The sequence below is a fragment of the Parus major genome, chromosome 8, assembly GCF_001522545.3.
Source record: "Parus major isolate Abel chromosome 8, Parus_major1.1, whole genome shotgun sequence".
Taxonomy (NCBI): Eukaryota; Metazoa; Chordata; class Aves; order Passeriformes; family Paridae; genus Parus; species Parus major.
Window position 1 is genome coordinate 11,422,004 of NC_031777.1, and position 23,495 is coordinate 11,445,498.

General features: G+C 38.9%; 2 protein-coding genes across 4 annotated transcripts; both read right to left on the bottom strand.

The window, feature by feature from the left end:
• Positions 1–6,098, bottom strand: LOC107208201 (pancreatic alpha-amylase-like). Its single transcript, XM_015636312.2, has 10 exons — positions 5,916–6,098; positions 4,299–4,445; positions 3,814–4,011; positions 3,061–3,291; positions 2,055–2,188; positions 1,847–1,969; positions 1,636–1,735; positions 1,303–1,424; positions 1,068–1,193; positions 1–484 (listed from the first exon to the last, which is right to left on the bottom strand). Exons 1-10 carry the CDS (start codon positions 6,081–6,083, stop codon positions 295–297), a joined length of 1,539 nt encoding a protein of 512 aa, XP_015491798.1. The 5' UTR covers positions 6,084–6,098; the 3' UTR covers positions 1–294.
• RNPC3 (RNA binding region (RNP1, RRM) containing 3) lies at positions 5,933–23,471 on the bottom strand. 3 transcript variants are annotated; one of them, XR_004498420.1, is made up of 16 exons: positions 23,200–23,471; positions 22,146–22,193; positions 20,820–20,938; positions 20,010–20,090; positions 19,177–19,288; positions 18,630–18,698; positions 17,860–18,008; positions 16,789–16,914; positions 15,918–16,054; positions 15,002–15,163; positions 14,740–14,834; positions 14,602–14,660; positions 13,950–14,082; positions 13,059–13,131; positions 9,461–10,446; positions 5,933–6,131 (listed from the first exon to the last, which is right to left on the bottom strand). XR_004498420.1 is itself a non-coding variant. In XM_033516264.1 (15 exons), the coding sequence occupies exons 1-14, from the start codon at positions 23,461–23,463 to the stop codon at positions 13,072–13,074; spliced, it is 1,614 nt and encodes a 537-aa protein (XP_033372155.1). In that variant the 5' UTR covers positions 23,464–23,471; the 3' UTR covers positions 9,312–9,537; positions 13,059–13,071. The 3 variants fall into 3 exon arrangements, 2 of the variants coding, with proteins under 2 accessions (XP_033372155.1, XP_033372154.1); XM_033516264.1 differs by lacking the exon at positions 5,933–6,131 and having other exon boundaries at positions 9,312–9,537; XM_033516263.1 differs by lacking the exon at positions 5,933–6,131 and having other exon boundaries at positions 9,312–10,446.
• Between the last annotated feature and the right edge of the window lie 24 nt (positions 23,472–23,495).

The following is a 23,495-nucleotide window of genomic DNA, read 5'->3' on the forward strand; positions in this document are numbered from 1 at the left end:
CACAGAACAGCACAATTTCAAATTTAATAATGTCAATCTTCTCCTTCCTTTTTTATTAGTACCTTAACTGAATAAAGTGCACTTACAAATGCACAGATATATAGCACCACCCCCAGTGGCACCACCAGTTCCCTTCTCTGTACAGCAGCTGTTCACTATTTCATTAGTATTACAGCTAACACACTTTGCTCAGTCTCGGCTCATGCAGTGCGGAGAGCCAGGACATTCGGCACATCTGTCTGCTGTTAACAAAGATACAGAGGAGAAGGAAGAGCACATGCACAACGCATCTGGTTACAATTTAGCATCAACATGAATGGCAATGAATGGGTCTTCATCTTCATTCCCAATCAGGAAATTAGCCTTGCCATCAGCAGCAACACGAACTTCAACTGCTGTACAGAAGTCACCTTCCTTTTGCCCAGATATGACATCACAGTAAGTGCCAGCAGGCAGACCAGTCTGCAGAGATACATTCAATGACCTTTGGAAAAGAACAAAGTGCTGTAAGCATTAAGAGGACTCTAAAATGCTCTTCAAATCATACTGGAGACATCAGATGTTAGATAATTCTGGAGTTATCCTCTAGCCCTTCTCTGGACACTGCAGAATCTATTCAATCACTACATGCTTCAAATTGCTCATCACCACAATCTATAGCTAATTATTAGAGCCCTGACATACTCCCATTCTCATATCTCATTCTTGCATAAAAGAGTCCAATACAGTTTTTAAAACTGTCACATTTGGAATATATTCCCAAATTTACAAGTTCCCTCACTTCTATAAAATTAGACTTTGCTGGCTGACCAGGCCCAGTGACACAGCCAGCTTCAGGACTGGGAAATAGTAAAAGGCCTAAACTGCCAAGAGTGAAGAGTGTCTATGGTAGAGTGGAAAATGCTAAATATAAATTGTCAACAACGGGGCATCCATTAGAAGTATCTATTCAAGCTAACACCACCTGGAAAGGTTTCATTACTAACTAGACTTTTTAAATGCATATTTAATAAGTAATAATTTATTTTTAATTGTAATAAATTATAATTTATTTCTCTCCTACTCACCAGTCATCATTATTGAAGATGATGAAGCCTTTATTACCACGGCCAAAAGCCACTTGATTGCTGCCATTGTCCCACCAGTTGGAGAAAGGCTCACCATCCACCACGTTACGGAAGATAACCATGTTCCTGAAAACACAAGCAATGTCTGTCACTGCACCTGCAGCAGCTCTAAAGCCATGTGGAGCAGGAAGCAGAAGCAAGCGCTTTTACATCTTGTCTCTCCCCAGTGCCCTACCTGATCTGACGCCAGCGATGTTCACAAACCCAGTCGTTGCCGCAGGTCGTGTCCTCGTTGATTGTAACAGGCTTTGTGGAGCCATCCGCGTTACTTGGGGGCCCAACCCAGTCGTTGATATCCTGTCATTAAAAAGACAACTTTATATCTTCTGACTGAAAATGCAGAGAGCCCCTCTGGAGAGCAAAGCCAGACGGAGCATCACAGTTTCACCAGCTACATCCAGCATGGCACAGGGAAATCGCCTGACAAACTGAAATGCACTGCACTACTTCTCTGGCCCTCTTCTAACCCTTTATCCTCATGGATGGATCTTCAGCATTAATAGCTCACCTTTCCATTTTCAAAATATCTTGGCCAGCGGAAACTTGACATCACACGTGTGAACCCGTACGGGTGGGCAAGCATGAAACCAGACGCCATTTTATAGAGCCTGTTTGTTGGACAAACAAGGAGTGAGACATGGAAGGAGGAACCTGCCAGAGAACACACAGGCAAACAAGCAAAAGCAAGAAGCATCACCCAGACAAGAGCAATCCCTTACCTGGCATCCCAGAAGGTGAGAATAGAAGCTCCACCAGCCCCGTGTCCTCTCTGGTTGTCGTGGTTATCCACAAAGACCAGGGCTCTGTCGGAAGGCATAAAGCCCCAGCCTTCTCCCCAGTTCCTAAACAAAAGCACAGACTTGAAGCTACCCTGTCAATTGGTGTATCCAGTGAATCCTGGATAAGTTGCAGCATCTTCATCCTTACTTTAGGTAGGCCATCTTTTCTCCGTTCCACTTGCGGATCACTGTCCCCAGCTTGGCACCGTATTTGAATTCTGTCACTCGGCCATTTCCAAAGTATTCGCTGCTTTGGATGGGCTCTCCACCCAAGTCAATTACCTGGTACAGGAAAGACAGAGCATTGCTTTCTACTCAAAAACTGAACAAATAAAAGATATTGCTTTAGACATTGCTTCATTTAAGGGGACAGTACTTGAGCTAATTATGTTATTTGGCTTTCTTGCAAAACTGTACGTAAGGCTATTTTCTCCTTTTAGCTTAGCCCAGCTGTGAATCTCATTTCCATCTCTATCCTCTATCTCCTTACCCCAGCTGATCACTTACCTATGATTAAGGCTTGGGCTGCACTCATTTGATATTTAGCATGGTCACATGTGTCTCTGCTTCCAACAGTTGTGCTGCATCCTCTTAATATGTGAGTTAAAGAATGTTTCTATTTGCCTAGACTTTGCAGGCAAGATCCTAATTTAATAAAATGTGTGCAGCACATTTAGATTCTGCTGACCAACACTTACCTGTTTCTTCCAGTTTGTTATTCAAATGTAAAACAAAAATGTGGAATATCAAGTAATAGTTGTTATGCCATTGGAAAATAAAGTTTCAGACCAAAATCAACACTTAAGTCTTCTGTTGCAATTTATTATCCAGAATTTAAAATTCAGGAAATTAAATCTCTTTTTTAAACCAACAGAATTTTTACACTAACTTCAATGTAGTAAATTTCATCTCAATAAAATTTCCAGGTTGCCTAATTCCAGAAGGTCCAAAACAAGTGGGGCATTTTGCACATCAAGTACCAGTTATGGGCAGATTAGCTATTTGTAAATTATGATTGAGGATGGTATTGAGGATGATTTCTGTAGATCTGCTTGGGCTCGGCCCATGCAAAGCATTGCCATGTATAACCAAGTCTGTACTGGGCCTGCAAGAAATATGTTTGTGAAGTAAAAATTTTAAAAAATGAAGATTACCTCCTGGTAAACAAAAGGTTTAGTTCCTGCAGGAAACCATTGAGTATTTAGATCTTTCAGCTTGTCTAAAATCGCCTTGACATCCGCAGGCCACATGTGCTTGGCAGCGTCGATCCGGAACCCTGCTACGCCGATGGCAATGAGATGGTTCAGGTACTCGGCAATCCTGGAGCGCACGTAGTCCTTCCCCAGGGCCAGGTCCAGCAGGCTGAGCAGGCGGCAGTCCCGCACCTGGCCAAGAATCCTCAAATCAAACACTTTTCACCTAAAGAACTCCATGTAGCGTTCTACACACGTTTTGAATGTTCTTTATGATATCAAATAAAACCTTCAGTAGCCTTTGTTCCCCATGCACATCGTTCCTCTGGAAAGTCATCTACACAGAAGCTGAAATAAGAAATTGCATTTACCCCTCTTTTTTGAAATTGAGACCAAGGAGAACTTTCAAATTGCAATAAAAGGCAAATAGTATCTTCTATCTTTATAACACATAAATAGATTTTATGAGCTTTAAATTGTCTTAATTAATTACCTAAGCACATTTGTCTGAACTGAAACTGACCCATTGTCTCACGTACAGCCATCCCTTTAAGAAATGGTGCTCCTGATAGCAACACTAACCTCTGCTATTAATTTGGATGGCTTTTTGTGAGTCTTTGTTATATTCCTTTTAAAAAAGTCTCACTGTAACTGAGAGCAAAGAAATCACAGCACAGGAACAGATGTACATGAAAACTATAGTTGTAGGTTTACCTGAGATATATCATGATAATTCTCAATGTTTCCACTTCTAGATTTACATTTATGATCATTAAAGTCCCAGGCAGAATAGGGCACAGCTGGGAAGTCTTCGGTCTTTGCATTGAAATCGCTTCCACAAGTAGCGTGGTCACCAGCCCCAGCATTAGCTCCACACATATGGTTGATTACTGCATCCACATAAATGTGCACCTAGAGAACAGTTTCCACATAACAATTTGAAAAAGCTACTTCCCACAGCACCACTAATTAATGTTCTCTCTCCCATACCTCCTGCCCTCTCCCCCTATTTCTGCTTGCTTGCTTGACCCAACATTTTATTCAATTTTTTATTTTTTCTGTTAGCATACAGCAAGGGTGATAAAACATGCAGCTCAAGACACAGGCAGGTAACACTGCATTCATTTTTTTAAATGGTAGAATCACTGCTTGGCTATATTCTTCCATTGTAAACACCAGAAGGTTTCAAAAGTACTTACTCCAACATTGTTGCACCTGGTCACCATGTCTCTAAATTCAGTTTCATTTCCAGATCTTGTGCACAGCTTGTAGCTGACAGGCTGGTATCTTTCCCACCATGGTTGCTGGGGGTCAGTAATGATAACATTTTCATTTGGAGGTGAAATCTGTGAATAAAACAATAGCACTTGGTAACAGGATACTGATAAAGGTTAATTTGTTTGCCTAGTATTTTTAGAAAAAGAACATAACCCACTTAGATCCTCAGTATCCTCTGCTTACACTGTAGTAGGCTGGAAATAAAAGACTTAGGCCAGGCCTTCAACAAGTAGAAATACAGTATAAAAATTAGGTCCATGAACAGTGTCCTAATTATCTTCATGACTGCAAGATTCGAAAAGAAGCATCTGAAATTGAAGAAGTAGGTCAGCAGAGGAAGTGACTACATAACAACTGGTGCAACATCCTGCCTTTAAAATTGATCCAACTTCCCATCTTTGTAATGTTTTGGATGAACACATTCTTGACCTAATTCTTTGAAGCTTACAGGTGAGTTACACCTCCTTCTTTTACAGACTTTTCAGGATACTTTTTAGGCAACAAGCTTTGCTGCTACCTCCAAGTCCCTGGGCATAACCTGATCCAACCATTTCCTAGAAAGATCCCTACAGCCTCTTAACTGCCACGCCTTCCTGACCAGCTCAGCAAGTCATCATCTGAAAAAACTTCCTTAGACCCTGCCACAGAATGGATTAAAAAGGTAAACAGGCATAGGCCACAGTCTGAGAAAGCAGTTTAAAATCAATCTGCTCTGTGTGCCTGGAAAGAAGGTTGCAAAGAAAAGATGATTATTTGAAAATTATGGGAAAGTTCTCACTCAGACCAGCTTGCAATCTGTTGGGCTACAAGAGAGAGGCAGACTTCACACCAATTTTTCCTGAGCAATCTGACAGGTAAACTGAAATACTTTAATAAGTGGCTGTTCTCCTGCCATGCTACCTCACCCAAGTGCCAGTACTGGTTCCACAGGAACATGTCTCTGTTGTTCAGACAGAACTGACTCACACAGGGACACCTTCACCAGAACCTGTGTTCAGTTCGCTTCCGCCTGCACACACCACGTTCCTGCAAGGAAGGGTCTCTTAGTGGTTTACTGTGACACTGTGCTCTACAGACAGAAACTTGCTCATTTGGATGAACACAATTAGCAGCCTTTTGTACTTAATTATTTAAAACCTTCAGCACTTTTTTCTCTTTGGAAGCCCTTTCTTCAGTCATAGTTTCATTTTACATTTATCTAGCTCTTAAGAGCTTCCTTTGATTTAAATAATATCAAGCAGATAAACATAGGTTACTCTTCATAGCAGTAAAAAAAGTATTTATCAAGTGATATGCAATTCTAATTCATCTAAATGTAATAGCAGAGACTGCAAAACATGCACTTTGGGGCAATGAAATAAATTCATGCTTACTTGATGATAGCTGAAGAATATATTTGTCAGCATTTACTAGTTCCATTACCAATATCTATTTTTCTTGTTCAGTACCTGTCCTTTGACAAATTGAACATTTTCAGTGAAAAAACAAATTACCATCTATGTAGCAATTTTACTACCTACTGATAGGAACAGACATACCTGAACACCTCCAAATCCATTAGGAGCTAAGTAGCGTTCACACTCCTGAGCAATATCCTGCCAGCGCCATTCAAAGAGATGCACAATAGATGTTCTCTTTGGGAGAGTGTTGGGGTTGTACTGCCCCCAGCAGAGCCCTGCAGTTAACAGCAGAAAATAGATCCCCATCCAGTGCTTTGTGATCAGTTCTGCTCTTCTTACTAACTGTCCATGTTCCTGCAAGAGGGTAATAGTCCACATTAGAAAATACACATTCAAAGGTGAACTCATCTCTGGCATCATATTTATTTACTTGTCATTTTATATGAGAACTGGATTTTATCCAAACTATATCAAATTCCCATACTAACAGTAACTCTGTTTTCATGCAGTTAAAATTCAAATTGCCTAATGCAGGCTGCCACCAGAATGCAAAAGTTGTGGTTTTATTAGTATAAAGCAAAAAACTACTCCAAAGGGCAAAGAAACACTTACATAGATGGCAATGGATATTTTATTTCTCATTTTAATGTACATTATTATACATTCTTACTTATCCTTGAGAGACATCTTTTTTCTAAAACGGTGTTGCTACAACTTGAACATATTTGGACAAGACCTTGCAGAAGCAGCATATTTAAACCATGATTTGTTATGAAACCCCAGATTTTCTGGAGGTTTCACATATGTGAGTCTGTCATTCAGGATATGCAGGACATCTCTCATTCAATCAACAGCCTAAAACCTGGAAGATCTCTCAGATACAGAAATCATTAATTATAGTGACTCAAACTCAGAAATGCTGCATGTCTGATCTCAGCACACCTGTTTGTGTGGAGATATTCTCCTTTTAAGAATGTGGGCAATGGCATGCAGATGTTAGAAGTGGTGTGGAGCTCCATAACCAAGAAATCTCTTTCTGAGTGCCCAAGTACAGAGAGTTCTGCAAAAGGAGCTTTCCAGAAGCTTGAAATCAGCTGCATCCCCTACATCATTCTGATGAGCTAGGTTAGGAACTAACTGCATTTCCCAACCCATATCCTATTTGTAGGGGATGACAATCCTATTAGGGACAAAGACAACAATCTTTGTCTCTCTTTTTCATCACCATGAGAGATACAACATGTAACAAACCAGAAATGAAACAACTATCAAGGTGTATGTTACTCTATTGAGAGCCCTATTTCGCACTCTTCACATTTAGAAGTTGATTTGGAGAGTCTGAGATACAAAGAAATCCTACAAAAATAATTCCTGCACACAAATGGCTGAACTAATACTTCCCTGAAATAACAAAACACAGAATCTTGTTATTTTCCTGTATCTATTCTTTATAAAAAGTTATTTTACAGAAATGACACAGAGCAAAGAGAGATTCCTGTCACAGGGGAAACCAAACACCTCAGTGAAGGTTTAAACATGAACACAAGGGCCCTCAGGTTGGCTGCATGATGGAAACCAGTGCTTTTCCAGTGCTTTTAATACACACATGGGAATGCACTGCTGAACACTCCGACGTGCTGTGATACAGAAACCCAGACATAAGTTTATATAAAATCTTACATGACTTCTACAAAACTGCCCTCGTTTCTGCTTCAAGGAAAGGATGATCCATATCTCTCAGGTAGTGGAGCACTCTTTGGAGCAACTTTAGGCACAAAATATAGCAGTTTATAAAGCGTAGAACATGCCTTCCAGAGCCTACTACTATTAGCTGTCACTGTTCTTCTCAAGCAGGCAGAGTTACTTTGAACTAAGCATTTGGTATATTTAGTTTGTTTTTCTGCTTGTAAACAAAATAAGTTTTATACAACTTAGTTGTAAATCTTCGGTAAAGTATACAGATTAAGTTTCAGCCACAAGCAGTTGTTCTGGGTGCTTCCATTTTCATGAAGGAATGCTTTTTGGCCCCAATAAGAAGAACATACATTAAAAGAAAATGAGCAAAGAAAATTTGATCTTCTTTGATAAGAGAAGCATTTATCAGATTGGCAAGTTTTATTTCCAGCAGTAAATAGACAAAGTAGTAAGAATAATGTACCTTGACCCAACCAGGTCCAAAACTTAGTGCTTAAAGACTCAGTGTAGATTTTCATTTCTCTGAAACAGGTTTATGGCTGCTCTGCCTTCAATACAATCAATAACAAGAGAATGGGGATGTTGAAATCCTCATCACATTCTGATGGCTCTAGCTTCAGAGTATTTTTGAAACTTGGAAAAATAATAAGAGACTACGTGGAAGAGAGCAACACTGCCTGCCTGCAGAGAACTTGGGAGCGAGTGTCGCTACAGAGCCCTACTGCTGTCCTGGCCAACACGGGAACCTTCTCTTCTGCTGGGTCACGGCCTGAGCCGTGCGGGCCAGCCGCCCTCTCCAACACACCTGCAACCCGCGTTAGGTCTGCGGGATGTCCGACGCCGTGCTGCTGAAGCTGCAGCTGCCAAAGGCTGTCACAGGGAAGCACAGCAGCGGCCCCGTCTCCTCCAGCGGCTCCCCACGGATGTCCCCGCAGCAGCCCCGTGTTTGGCGCAGGCGAAGCAAGCCCGCTTGGGCCGCCCTTCAGCGCTCCCCGTGCGGCCGGGCCGCGGGGGCCGCCCCTTCCGCCGGGCCCGCCCCGCCACGGCCGCAGCTCCCCGAACGGGCACTGCCCGCACGGTTTTACAAAGAATTTTTGTCCCTGAGCACAGCACCAGCTTGCTGTAATCCTTCTTCGGCACTTTGAAAATTCACTCTGTACGTGTAGCTCAACATGGGTGTTAGGATAGATGAAAGCTGAAAAAGCCCTCTAGGATTAAAGGAACAATTACACAGTCCCCATGGGAATGCAAGTAAACTAGTAAAAATTCCACTGACAGCACTTTAAAGTAATCTGCTAAGCCAGTTCATATTTGAAAAAAAATAGCAAAGATAGACTTTGGTCCAGCCACCAATACTAGTGATTTAGACTGTCTGCAGCTGGAATAATGACAAAAATCTTTTACACCAGCCAATTCCCACACCATCAACTATGATTTGGTAATTTATGGAATAACTTTAAGTCCACTGGACTAGAACCTCTTGTCAATTAAACGTCATTGTAATGTTTCCCACATGGTTTCAGACAGTTCCACTAACCAGCCCAGTACATAGCAAATCCTACTATTTGACCACTGTTATTATCACCCTCCACAGAGCAAGGACCACATCTGTACCAGTTTTAACAGCTACTCTGGTTTTAATGACTTCAGTCCCACTAGTGACAGTTTTCAAGTCGGATATGAACAATGCAAGTTAATTACTGAGGAAGAACAGTGCCCAGTTTCACAGTACCAATTCAGGCCAATGCACCAGTCCTTCTGCTAGGCCTTCAAGACAACAAAATCCGTCCCACTCAAAACCCCAAGAACAGAATTCAAAACAAAGAGAAGGCAGCAAAATGAAGAGAAGGGAAATAATTTATTAGATTTCACAAGCAATCTAACATACATTTATGATGCAAGTCTTGTGATATTTAAAGGTATATGGAATCTTTATGATGTGAGAATTTATTCTCTGCCTTAAGTACTTTAGAAATGCTACTACGCACAGTTCAAGAGTCCTGATGATTACACTGCTTCTTCCCCAGCTTGGTAATACTTGAAAGAGATGGAACACAAAAGGGACCTGGAACATCACAAAGGCATGTTAAAAGTAAGAACAACCAAAAAACAGCAGTGTTATATTGGCTTTTGACAACTAAATTGAAAGATGCTTAGTGTTTTAAAAAATGCTTAATGTCTGTGAAAAATACATCTTAATAAATGCAGGCTGTATTAACTTAATATTATAGGAAGTTAAACAGTAGTGTAATATGAAACCCACAGGAAACATGTAAGTCACTAGCAACAACACTACCTCAGTGCAGAGAGCAATCTAACAAATCCCAAACAACCAACAAAAAGGTAGCAGTGAGTTGATTATTAGTCCAGCTCCAAATACTTAATTGCAAGATATTGTTAATTTTCTTCTTTACTCAAAAAAGACAAAGTAAGGAATGTATAAACTAAATCAACTCCAGATTTTCTCATGTAGTAGGACAACAGTAATCATCAAATGATCTAAAATACTGGTCAACCCCTTAATATTAAGACTACTCTGCAATGTATTTTAGCTAACATATTATTATATTAATATGTATTTAAAGAAAAATAAGTTAACTTGGTCAGTGAGAGCTCAGCACAGCTTCACATAGATCAGCTGGTATGAGCTAGAACTGTTCCACTAAGGAATAGGACCACAAATTAACAGGGTGAGGAAAAAGGTGAAGGGCACCTTTTCAGATTAAGAACCTTCATTGTGTCTATTCACACAACACAGACATTGGCTTCTTTTTTCCCCCCTGAAAAAACTTGGTTTTTAAAATTATTAGATTAGCTCAGGCTTAAAACACATTAACTCCTCCCCACACCTACTCTATATGAAAACTTATGATGCAGTTGAGTGCTACAGGAAACATTGCACAAAAAAAGGATACAACAAGAAAGGATACACTCTGCATGACAGTATTACTGCAGTATTTACGCAGGAATGTTTCTAAAGAAGAACAGCAGAATGTGGTTTAATTTTATTTGATTCTCAGTATTGCACACACATAACTTTATGCTACCTAGCAAAAAAAAATCAAATATGCCTCTTTGATAAAAAACAGTTCTAACCCCTTATGAGATTTAATGAGGTCTGATGAGTCTATCGACACTAAACTTCATATTCAAAAGTAAATACATTTTTTGGTAACTTGAACTATTAGGATAGCAGAGGATTTTTCCATCTCCTTCAAGTCTTTGCCATTTTACAGATTCACTTTATTTCCATCAGGTCCAAAACCCAATCATGTTTCCCTTTAATGCCAGCTTTCAAACCACTTCTTCCCTTAGAAGAAGCTGGAGACCTCTCAACATCAGTTTCTTCCACATAACTTTTCTCCCAAAAAGAAACTTTATTATTTTAGCTAAAGGAAAAAGTCACTTTAGGTGAACTTTTTGCCAGTCTACAAATAAAGACATTTCTGCCAGCAAGGAGTTCTACAACATTTTTATAAACCATGTGTATTTTTTGTAAAAAAATATAAAGCCTTTGTAGAAAAAATTAAAAAACAAAACCAACATCACTAGACTCATGTTTTTGCATTCACGGAATTATGTATCATAAATCAGCATCCATCAGAATATCCCAGCAGGAACAGGAAAACAGTCATGCTTAAATAGGGTTCAGATAAACCATTACTTAGGAAATGCAACAAATATTTTTAATTAAACCTCACGGATCCTTAGAAACCCGTTTAACTCCATGGCACATTGTTATGACTACAACATATAAACAGTCAAGGTAAGTGAGTTTTCCCATGGACAGAACACCAGGGACACTTGTAAGATGGCAACTCATGAAAGACTTTCAGGTACACAATTAAATCTTGCCCTAGTAGTGTTTACTCACTCTAAAAAAAGCTTCTGAGTTGACAATCAACATAATAAGTACCTTGTTATTTTCTTTATGCAATTCTAGTATTTAGCAAGTTTAATGAATTCAGAATTAATGTACAAAATTAGTTGAAAAGACATGGAACTCCTAAAAGAATGAAAGTGCTCAGGCTTCATCTGTCAGGTTCTCCAATGCCTAAAAATTTTCAAATTTTTTTGATATAAGAAACCTTAGTAATATTATTAGACACTAGATAATACAAATAGAAGGTTTTTCTAAAAAGAAAGGAGTGAGAAACAAGACTGAAATATTCTCATAAATACTTGATCCTAATAGAACACTTTAGCCAATGCTCTGTTCTCTCTTTTCAAAGACCAGTACAGAAGGCAACCTATTAAAAAAGTGACCTTTAATTTGACAAAATACAGATTTTCCAAACCACAAGCAGTAACACAAAATAGGAAGTAAGACCAAATAGCATTTCGGCTATGAGGGAAACAAGTGAAAAAAATCTGATTTTAAAAATCCTTTGACAGTGCACAGAATGAAGAACCTGCAATTAAGAGTAGCTGTTAAAAATAGAAATTCCACCATCACAATAACCACACTGTGGGCTTTACAGCCAATTTGTAAAAATCAAAAACAACTATTCACATCCTTTATTTCCAATTCAGGTTTTCTTCAGAGCAACAAGGATCAAGCTCCAGATTAAAAACACACCATGGGTTAAGTAATGTTTCATAAGCACTCAGGCTAAAATTTCAGGCTAATTTTGTTTTAAGCAGAGGAATAACCAGAGTGATCTCAACTGTAACCAGAAATTAAGGTCAATGCCCTTTAAATTTGAGCTAGCTCATGTATCAGAGAATGCAGATTGAGAAATAAATGCTTTTTATTCTTGCACCAGTTCCTTCACATGGTCATTTGAGAGTTCATTATGCAAATCTTTGCAGTCCATGAAACCACTCAGGTAAATTGGAGCTGATTTTACTTGACTTACTTTCACAAAAATGAAACACACCTAGGATTGTAGGTAGCATTGAAGTAAAACTACATGATAAGAAATAAAGTTAAATAGCAACTTTCTGCTAGAAGTTACTTCCTCATCATGTTTAAGTAATGCCAAAAATCAGGACCTACACATTCCACAACAAAGGAAGCCTTGAACAATGCAGCATTAAGCAGCACTTTCTGACAGAACATCCTTCACTAATTCAGACAAGTTTAAAGGATGGTACAACAGCACTAAGAACTCATTTTCTAAAGTTAGCAAAGACCCTTTACAGCTAACAGAAGTTTACTGCTGGAACCAGTTCTTCAGGATCAATTTACAATAGCAAGGGTGGAAAGGAAAGAGTTAAGAGGCAACATTGCTCATTACCAAAACCCTGGATGATTTATACAAGGTAAATTGTCCAATTTCACAAAATTATTCTCCTTATCTCTGCAGATGAAGGAATAGAGAAACTGACAAGCTCCCTATGATGTCAGGATTAGGAAAATATCAGTCACTGAGTTTTTTAACAAAAAAAAAAGCCAAGTTTTAAATTTACACCAAGTATATACCTTGCACTCTGTTTTTCTGATTTAAGAAAAGAAATTTGTATAGAACATTTCCTGCCCATCATCAGTATTCCTAAAGAAGCTGTTAGCGTAAATAAAACCAAGCAAACACTACAAAACCCCACAGCCCAATCCTTTATTTTACTTTCAGGCAGAGTCCATACCTTGTGCAGTGTTTTACTTTTTTCTTTTCCCTTCATTGGCATCCTGTTTTGGTCTAGCTGAACGGGCAAATTGCTGAGATTCTGTTAAGGACTACAAGTATCTGGTAAGCAGAAGTCAATCAGTCTGGACAGTGACCTTTATCTGTCAATCAGTTCCACTACAGTATGAAGTATTATTACAACAGTGTCTACCAGTCAAAGATTGGGACCTCACTGATACACAGTACTGCAGTTATTCAAGAGCCTGTAAGGAGGACTAACTGGGAATGGGCTAGATGCAAACAGGGTAACTACAGTACAATACATGCTTGATATTTACAAACTTCCAACCCAGCATGTTAATACTTAACTTTGATGTCTCAGTACTTGTGAGGAAAAACAGTAAAAGCAGCAGATGCTGGGGGTTACTGTGAGTATAAAGAAACTAAAATAAATGATGAAATATTTAAGTGAAAAATAGGAAAGGACTTGCACACAAAAAAACCCAGCACTATGCAATCAAAAAGTGACATTCCAGTTGAAAAACCACTCTAGAGACCATTTACAGGAACATTGCTTATGTTCTTCATTCTGTAGACACAGACCTAACCAAGTCAAAAACCTTGTATTTAATTTAAATTCAGTGGTCATACAAGATAATTTATCTTTGGTATTGTCTTTGCAGGATGAAAGATGTAAGGCCAGCGAATTTCATTCTTAAATAAAGCACTTTTATTCTCCTGTTTCAGAAGACTTCCCTCTCTGTTTTTTTCAGCTACCATAAATAGTGCACTGTGTTAGTGCTTACTGGTTCTTAAGGCATTTTCTATTTTGAAGAACACTATGACAACAAAACTAGAGATTAGCAGAGATTACAAAGAATATAAAGTAAATTCTCGAAGGAAAGGATACAACCACCATGGGTTTTTCAAACAAGACATAGCCATTTGCTTCCTTTAGTGCTTTAGCAGCTGCTTTCTCATTGGGAAGTCCAATGAAAGCCTGTCCCTTCATACGGCCTTCTTTCATCAAACGGATATCAAACCTAGGGCACAAGTGGGAATTACTCACGTTTAACAAACCTCGCAGATTTCACAGTACAAACACATTCTCATGCTTCATGTGGGAGAAACAGCAGAAACAGAAGCAAAGCCTACAAGGAGAATTAAGGCCTCGGAGACCACTTTGCTTGGGGAAACCATTTACTAAAAGGTAATATTAAACTGTAGGATGGCAAATTGATGTGCAATATTACTAAATAGGACATATGCAAAATCATCAGATACACAATCACCTACACAGCTCTTCCTGTGTCACAGAGCCAAGAAAAGCAAATCTGGGAATGAAAATATAAAGGGAAAATAATAGGCTCTTCAGTCATGGTTCATGAAATAATTATATTTTTTAATCTTTATAAAGGAGGATTTTTAGCTGTAACTAGTTTTTGCTTTATGAAGAAACACAGAAAATATAAATATGACTATTTTTAAAATACCAGTTTTCAGCAGTGGCATAGAAGTTAATATAAAAAGCTTAATTTTAACCAAGTATGAAATGAACTCACATATTGCGTTCCACCTCTGATTGGAAGTCAACGTATCTTCCAAAAATGAACTTAAGATCCTGAAATTGAAGTGTAGGTGTAAGAAAAACGCTAAGAAAAAGCCCTTCAGATAGATATTTAATTTGCTTGCTTACCTACCTTTTCTTGAACTTGTTTAGCTAAATTCTTCACATATATCCTGCAATTTGGATCACCTGGCTCATAGTTTTTGAAAACGGAATATTTTTCCATTTCTTGAAGACAAAAAAAATAAACCATGCTTTAGCTCATTTACTTTGCACATCTGCTCAGTGTAAAATAATTTACTATATGCTCAGTTAAAAAAATAAACACTTATCTAAGCTATTTGTTGCAACAAATGAAAAAGCTACTACTAGATAATATATTCTCACAGTTATACCTTCTCTAGAAAGTCTGTTTTTTTCTAGATCCTTTCTAGAAATAAATTCTGATGGTATTTCATCATCCTCCTCTTCAGTTTCCATTTTATCATTTGAGCTAGGAGCTGGGAAAATCCTTCCAAAGCCTGTATTATTGATTTCTTCTGTGGCTGCATAAAGGTCTGAAATGTCAACAAATTATGTAAGTGGTTTGTACATCTATTCACACCAAGATCAAGAGCCAGAAAGAAAACCATACTCCTTCCAGCAATGTTATAATAGAGCAGACTTTGCAAGGCAATTTGAATGCATCCTTAAAAATGAGTCTTAATCCCTGGACTGACAAAAGCACCTGCTCTGTACAGTCCTATAAAACCCCATCTAGTAGAAATAAAGGCCACAGCACACATTAGTTAACATAAAACTTGCCTTGCTGTTCAATCCTGTATCCATTTCACTAGATTCCCTTAAAGAAACTGGGTACTACTGTACAGATTGACCACACCCTCTGAAAAGCCATCACACCCCATTGCCCTGATGGCAGATAATCAATGCACCAGAGAAAAGGGGCTGGCAGTCACTTGGATGCTGCTCTCTAAGAGCTGGAAAGGAAAAATCTGAAACTAGCCTGATATATTCCTTTACACTATAAAGTACTGAAAATTTGTAACATTTGCACACTGACATTTAAAAGACACTGCAATTCACCATAAACCTTTAGAGCACATAGGAGAGAGACCTTTAAAATCCCCTGGATGCTTTGCAAAACTTGTAACGTGGGACAAATGGCAAATACAAATATGACACAACTTGGTGTTGAAAGCTCCAATACAATAAAGGAAAATAAAAGAATTACCTGGTGTAAATTTTAGCACCCTTTTACATACTGAAGCCACAACTTAACATTAAATACATCTGAAGTACAAACTCTCTTACCATTTTTTTCTTCTTTTTCTGAGTTTATCTGAAGAACAGCTGGGATCTCAGTACTAATATGAAACTCTATTTTTTTATGACCTATGTGCTGCGGCTGCTCAAAGACATCTGAAGGTGACAGTGTAGAGTGCGAGTTACTGTTCAAAACAACAACATGGTAATTAAAGATTCAGACATTGATGAATGCATGGTCAAAAACAAGATTTCTTCCAGTGAGATGTTATGCAGTTGTTTACCACAAACACATCCTCCATTTTGTACACTTCACTCAACAGAGTTTCAGGTGATTACAACACTGCATATACAGTAGGTATGTCTGGCAGTGGGAGCAAAACCAGCAATCACATACCACAGTACAATACACAGAAGCATTAATTAAAACCTTCATCAGTAACTTAAGCATGAAAAGTAACTGCCCTTGCTGCTGCTGTCACCTAGTGTGTAAAATATACTACATTTTAAAAAAAATGTAGCAAACCACTTGGAGGAAACAGGCAGCCATTAGTAAAAATGCATTCACAATCAGCTGTCACAACACAGAAATACTGCACTGCTGTCTAGTGTGGCACAGAACTGCAGTTCCAAGACCCAAACTTATTTTAAAGCAAGCCAGTTTCTATTCTTCCAGTGTCATACTTTTAATCTTTTAAGAAGCAGCCCAAACAATAAATCCAAATTGCTTCTGTCACAATTGTGATATGAAACTAGTCATCTTTCTATGAAAAGGAATTTCTATTAGTTTGAAAGGAAGAGAAACAGAGCTTGAATCAGGCACACTTTAAGGTTGTTGAGCAGACTTTAGTTCAAACTAGAGGAACATCAGGATTTTTAGACCAATAAAACCAATAGGATAAGTGCAAAAATCACAAACCTGTGGGAAGTACACACTGGAACATTCAACATGTCTTTAATTCTTTGCTTTTTTCTAACACCACGTTTCTTTGTGTTTATTGGTCTTTTAGGCTGAAGGGTAGCTAATTCCATCAACTTGGTCATTCTGTTTTAAACAACAAAAAAATCCAAATCCAAAACAAAACAAAGAGGTTTACAATTTATTTGAAAATACTAATTTTAAAAACCCTCCCCCTTTCCTTAAAGCTCTTGACATAGAAATTTTCAGAATATAACTGTAAAACTATCTTAAAACCAAAACAGTAGCACACAGCAAATCAATATACAGACAGCAGTTAAGGACTGACCACAATCCTAACATGTCAGTGATGCCCTTCCTTCCCCAAGCATGCTCCTTACTGGGACACTGAAGCCATAAGAAGCTGTGATGCCGAGCTGAACTTGATTTTAAGACAATGAACCGGGGTACCTTTTCCCAAATAATGTGTTTTTCCAAATACAGCATAAAGACTTTCTGATTTACTTCTCAGTAAAGTACTTCTCAGTTTAGACAGCAAAGAAAAAAACTGCTTTTTAATTTAGTGTTAGTTTAAAGATTAAAAAAAATACAGCTATGATGGAATTCAGTCCCAAAACTGCAAGAGAATCCTCAGCACAAATATCACCCCTAGAAATATTCGCTGATGTACAAAGAATGTTCTGGAAGTTGGTGTGCACAGATGATTCAGGCTGAGGAGTCAATTTAGAAAGATGTGGAACAATGAAGACTTCAGAAAATAATCTAATTTCTGCTTCCATACATCTGCATTCTTCTAGCTGAGTTTTTGTTTAGTTATTTTTTTCTGGACATGGGAACAAATGAAAATTTGCACACCAGTAGGCCACTTTTCTTTTCTTACTGCATTTAAACCTGCACTGTCCTTCTGCACTCTAGAGTTTCTCAAAGCATCTGTTAAGATTTCTAAATACTGTCTACTAGATGCTACATCTATACGCTGCAAACGTTACCATTTGCTGAACTGGAAGCTAGAAAAGTAAAACCACCACTTTAAGCGAGCCCAAAACTTGCAAATAACTGTAAAATGCATACCTCTCCTTTTCCTCATCATTATCACTTTCATATTCTGATTCATCCCCACTAGACAGTCCTTCCTCTTCCTCTTCAGGTAAAGGAGGCTCTTCAGGAGGCAGAGGTGGGATTGGGGGAGGTGGCACTGGTGCTGGTAAATACTCTTCGTACTAATTATGGGGGAAAAGTTTAAAAAAATTAAAGTTTTTAAGGAAAAAACCTAAACATATCTTGTTTTCTTAATAAAAACAGTCAAAGCAATAAATGATAATTTAACAAGTATTTTCTCAAAGCATTCTTATAGGGATCTAGATACCATTTTGGTAAACTATATTGCTAATGAAAAACTTTCCACAAGAAAAAAAAAAAAATCTGTTTTCTGAAGCATAACACAGAATGTTTTAATTCTTTGAAGTTGAGGTGATAAAAAAATAAATCAACCATGCCCCTGGATTTTCACTTTGCACTCAGTTTCAAGGACTTTCCCAAAAAGAATATATTTCTTCAAGGAGAAGAATATAGTCAAAGCAATGGGTGGAGGCTTAGGCTCCAAAGCCATTGCAGTTTCAACAGTGAATTAACAGTTAGAAACATTCCAGTGCTGCTACCATAGATGAGTATTTTTTTGTTCTAAGTACAGTCAAAAGAATTGCTTTAGAAGACCAGCATGTACCCAGTGAACTGCAGCAGGATTTGCAATCCTCCTAAAATTTACACCTCCTACCACACCACTAACATTTTAAATTGTGAATCAATTCCATAATACTGCAAACATATATTTAAAATATTACCATGGGAGGCCGAGCAGTAATTGGTCCAAAAGGTGGAGGAAGATTCATTTTATTCATCAGATGAAGTACCTGAAATGAGTCAAAACAAGTAGGTTTCCTTTGAATAAGTGAGTGATAACAGTTTCTTGCTAGGTAAACAAAGCCAATCACTCCTGGCAGGTGTAAATCAGCACAGTTTTAATGTTCAGGAACAATGTGAAACTTGCACTTGAGATCCAACACTAATAGTCAATATAAGCAACACCCTAACAAGTCTAATAAAGAAAGTACAGCATCTTCTCAGAGTGAAATTCTAGGTACTCAAGTCACATCTTATTTGGCAGAGCACATCCAGCCAAGTCTTCAGTGTCAATTAAGTAATCTACCTCAGGTTAATAAAATCTCATCACTTCAGCACAGAAAAAAAAAATGACTGGCTAACACAATCACAAAAAAAATGTTAGTATTTGCTATGACAAAAATAGTTACTTATGTGGATAATTAAAAGAAGAAAAATTAAATGTTTTTAATTTTATACTCTTTTTTTTTTTTCCTGGTTTTTACTTACCTGGACATAAAATTTGGGCACACTTGCCAAGGCATTTGCTATATTTGCTAGAATTGCACTTGAAGGTGGTGGATACAAATATTTGAGGCAAGAATTGATGGGAAAGGTGAGGCTGAGAAAAAAAGATTGAAAACAAGACACCTTAACATTACTTCCACTTAATCACTGGTAACAATAAAAGATTACTAAAGGCTTAACTATTTATTACATCTGAAGGAAAACTGAAACATTATTATTTCTCCTAAACAGTTTTGGGCCACTTACAATGCCTTTAACAGCAAGGAGTGGTCCTCAGTGCCTGACAGATTTACTGAGCTTGGGCATAATGAAAATATCAAGCCATGCAGAAGCCTAAAGCAAACAGAAACAATCAACATGTCCAAAACCAAAAGCACAACATGGCAGCCTGTACAAGTATCATAACCTCGAAGCTCAAAGGGCTGCATTAGCTTCAAAAAATTTACTACTTCCTGTATGCTAAAATGAAAATGGGGGGAAAAAGAAAGAAACATCATGAAAACCAAGTCAGTGGTATTCTGCTGTTAATGCTGGGAGAACCTCAGCCCTCCAACCCCCATGAGAGCAATGCATAGTGCCAGAAGGCTGTTCTGTAATCTACAACTTCACAGCTCAAAGCACCAGTCACTACCCAGCTGTGAGGATTCTAAAATTGAGGAACTGAAACTTCATCATTATGACAACTATCCTACAGCTATGGCTGAGGAACAGTAGCATAGGAGGAAACAGAACTCTTGTTCAACAGTACAGAACACATTTCAAAATAATCTCTAACAGAATAAAACAATTAAGATAAATAGAAACCCAACACTAACCCATGATTGGGTGCGATTCCATGCTCTATTTTAACACAGTTTGGTTCTATCTTCTCTTCTTCTTTCACTGGTTCTTCTAAACTGAAAATTCATTTAGTCATAATTAAAACAGGGCAACATTTAGATATGCCTTATGTAATATATAAAATATGCATCATCTATTAATAAATATAAAAAACAAGCACAGGTATTTTTAGCATCTTTTACCAATTGCATTAATGCAGCTGTTATCAATTCCTCATGTTTAATACATGTAATTACAGTAGTGACAGTCTTCTAAAATAAATACTTGTGTAGATTTAAGTAAGTCTCCCTATATTAAAACATTCCTGACTTAAATCCACTCACAGGAAAAGAACTGAAATAGTTTATCATGCACTCTGTTCAGAGATCATAAATTCAGAGGTGTTAAATAATTGATTCGTTCATATTCAGAAAGTGGAATATATAACTTGAAAACTACTGCAGTATTTTTAATTAAGCACATAATAAAAATAAGCACCACATAGCTTTTATTGCATATTTTTATTATTAATAATATTTTAATAGAATATTTTAAATATACAATATTATATATTAGTAGTATTATAATAATCACTTATTTTTATCATTTATTTTCACATTCCACAGGTAATGACACAGTTCTGCAGGGAGGAATGCAGTCACTCTCCTACAGATCTGAACCCATTTGTTAAGACTTCCAAGCGGTTACAGTTTATCCCCTGAGTTAGAAGTACTACCAAAGTACCACTAATCCACAATCCCCTTTCCTTGACCATAAATATAACAAGGAAATTATTATGCACATACCTTTTGCACTTGTCTGAGACACAAGGCTGGCTAAGTACCTGTGCACTCTCTTGCTCCTTTGCAAATTCAACAACTAACGTGTGACCTAGAAGTTTCAGCTGATGCAGTCTTGATAAAGCCTTCAAGTAATTACAAAGAAGAAAAGAAGAAAGTGAAGAGCACAAACATAAGAATTATTTGAAAGCATGACTGTTTTTATTTTGAGTGGCACACTGGCTATAGGATGCAGTCCCAGCTGCTTTAAGTGAAATCTGTGCTGCTGTGGACACGAGTTTTGCACGGTTTGTGTCTTCCCAGCCCTGCTTTTAGCAGCACTTCCTGCTGGCAGAAAGGAAAGGGACCAGGCTGCACCACCAGAACCACTGCAGAGGTCGGTCACCTGAACACAACAGCAGCAGCTTTAACAATCAGACTTTTCAAACAGCCTACTAAATTGCTGGAATTTCAAGTAACCAACCTTCTGCTTGTGAAGTACAAACATGCTAAACTGTCAGTAACATCTAGGAATTTTAAAATCAGGATTCTAACAGTGGCACTAAGGAAGATCCAGCATTCTTCAAGTCCAGAACCCAACAGCCTGCTAACAACTGGCACAAGTACCTAATTCACCCCTGCTCACCTCACAGAGTTTTAGTCCTTCAAAGTGTAGTCTAAAAAAAATAGGAGCAGCAGAAGAAAAAAACAAAGAAACCACCAAAAAAACCTCTAAAAACCAAACAAAAAGAAAAACAAAAAAACAAACAAGAAACCCAAACAAAAAAACACCCCAAACCCAAAACAACACCCCAAGGTATAAGGGGGAAGTTCTGACACAGGCTTTTTAACCAGACTAGTATTTAAAAAGCACTCATAGTATTACCTTTTTGGCATCCATATTCCCTATTAATAGTGTAGTTTTCTTATCAAAGTTGGGCATTCAAGGCAGACTTGGATAGTGAGTATAACTATCCAAGGGCTTACTTTTATGGCAAATACACAATTAGGCAGGAGACAAGGAAACTCTGGTTTATAGCTTGTATATAAATGCACACCAATCCTAAACAGGGCTCTGATCAGTCTCACCTTCTGTGAGCTTGCCAGGCTCTGTGTGACAGGCTGGCTCAGATGACTTACACAAACCCCTTTCAATCTGCCTTTCTTAGGACTCTACCAAGTGTTCAATAATTTAATCAAGTTCTGCAAGCAAATCCTGAAACAGAACTCTAATACTACATGGTGCTGCTTTGTTTTTTCCTAGCGCTAAGCGCCAGATTCTATGTAAACCACATTAGAGCACTGGGAATTCAGTGCTTTGCTAAAACATTCACTAACAAACTCAATACAAACCTTTGCAGCTGCATTTTCACTGGGAAAGGTGGCAAAAGCAGTATGTTTCTAGAAAAAAACAAACAAAAAAGATATACTGTATTTGAATCAAAAAGGTAAGAGATTGCAGGTAAAACATTGAACCTTTGTTGACCACTTTGTTAGGTCAAGTTCACATATTTGAAAGCTTCCAGATGGTAGTCATCTAATTCCTACTTGGGCCAACTAGAAAACATTTTTCTTATGAATTTAAGAAAAGTACCTCCTGGCGTCAAACTTAAGACATGAGCTGAGTAGTTTGAGGAATACAGGACAAGTGGTCTTTTTCTAGCAAGCAAAAACAATTCTAAACTGCAAGAAAGTACATATGGATAATCAGGTCTAACCCTGTTCCAAACCAGAAAATTCATCTGAGCACCGCACAAAACGTTTTCATCAAAGTAACTCCTAGAAGTAATGCTCTTTCTGCTACAAAAGTTGCAACTATTGTACTCTGAACGTTTGAAATGTTTCTAACCTTTCCCACAATTTTCCAAGTTAAACCAAATCCTCACAGAATCCACCTTTCAAAGTTAAATTTGTTTTAACAAACTTTATTACCCTATCTTGCCACATGATTCTGTACCCAAAATCACTATAAAAGTATTCGATATCCTATAAACCACGACCCTGATAAAGTACGCAGACATTATCTATCCGCAGTTCTGCAAAAGACAAGGCTCTTTATGAGGAGTACTTAACAAAAAGCAAATACATCCATATTTTCGTAATCTGGAGGAAGATGAAAGCAAAACAACGATTTCAAGAGAACTGTTTGACTGCATCCCTACACGTGCCAAGAGACCCTTCTGCACTGCTTAACTCCAGCCTCACTGGTAGCAGCAAGAAGCCAAAGCCGGGGACAGAGGGCTTGCGGCGGGCGGGACAGGAACCCGGAGCCGGCCGCCGTCCCGACCGCCCCGCGGGGCTCCCCGGGAGCAGGACCCCCGCCCCGCCCCGCCCTGCCCTGCCCTGCCCTGCCCGGCTCCAGGCTCAGCCCTGCCTGCGGCCCGCCCCAGCCCGGCCCGGCCCTCACCAGCCGCCCGTGGTCCGACAGGACGCGCACAGACACGGCCCCGAAGTGCTGCAGCAGATCCTCCTTCTCCGCCGCCGTCAGCTCGGCGGGCAGGTGCCGCACCAGCAGCGTGCGCCCACGCCGCCGCGAGACACCGGGATGCGGCGGGACGCCAGGGTGCGGCGGGATAGCGCCCATCCCTGGGCCCATCCCCGGGCCCAGCCCCGGGCCGCCCGCGGGCCCCGGGCCGCCCGCCCGCAGCTCCTCAGCGCCCGGCGCCGCCATCGCCGCGCAGGGCCGGGCACCGCCGCGCGCCG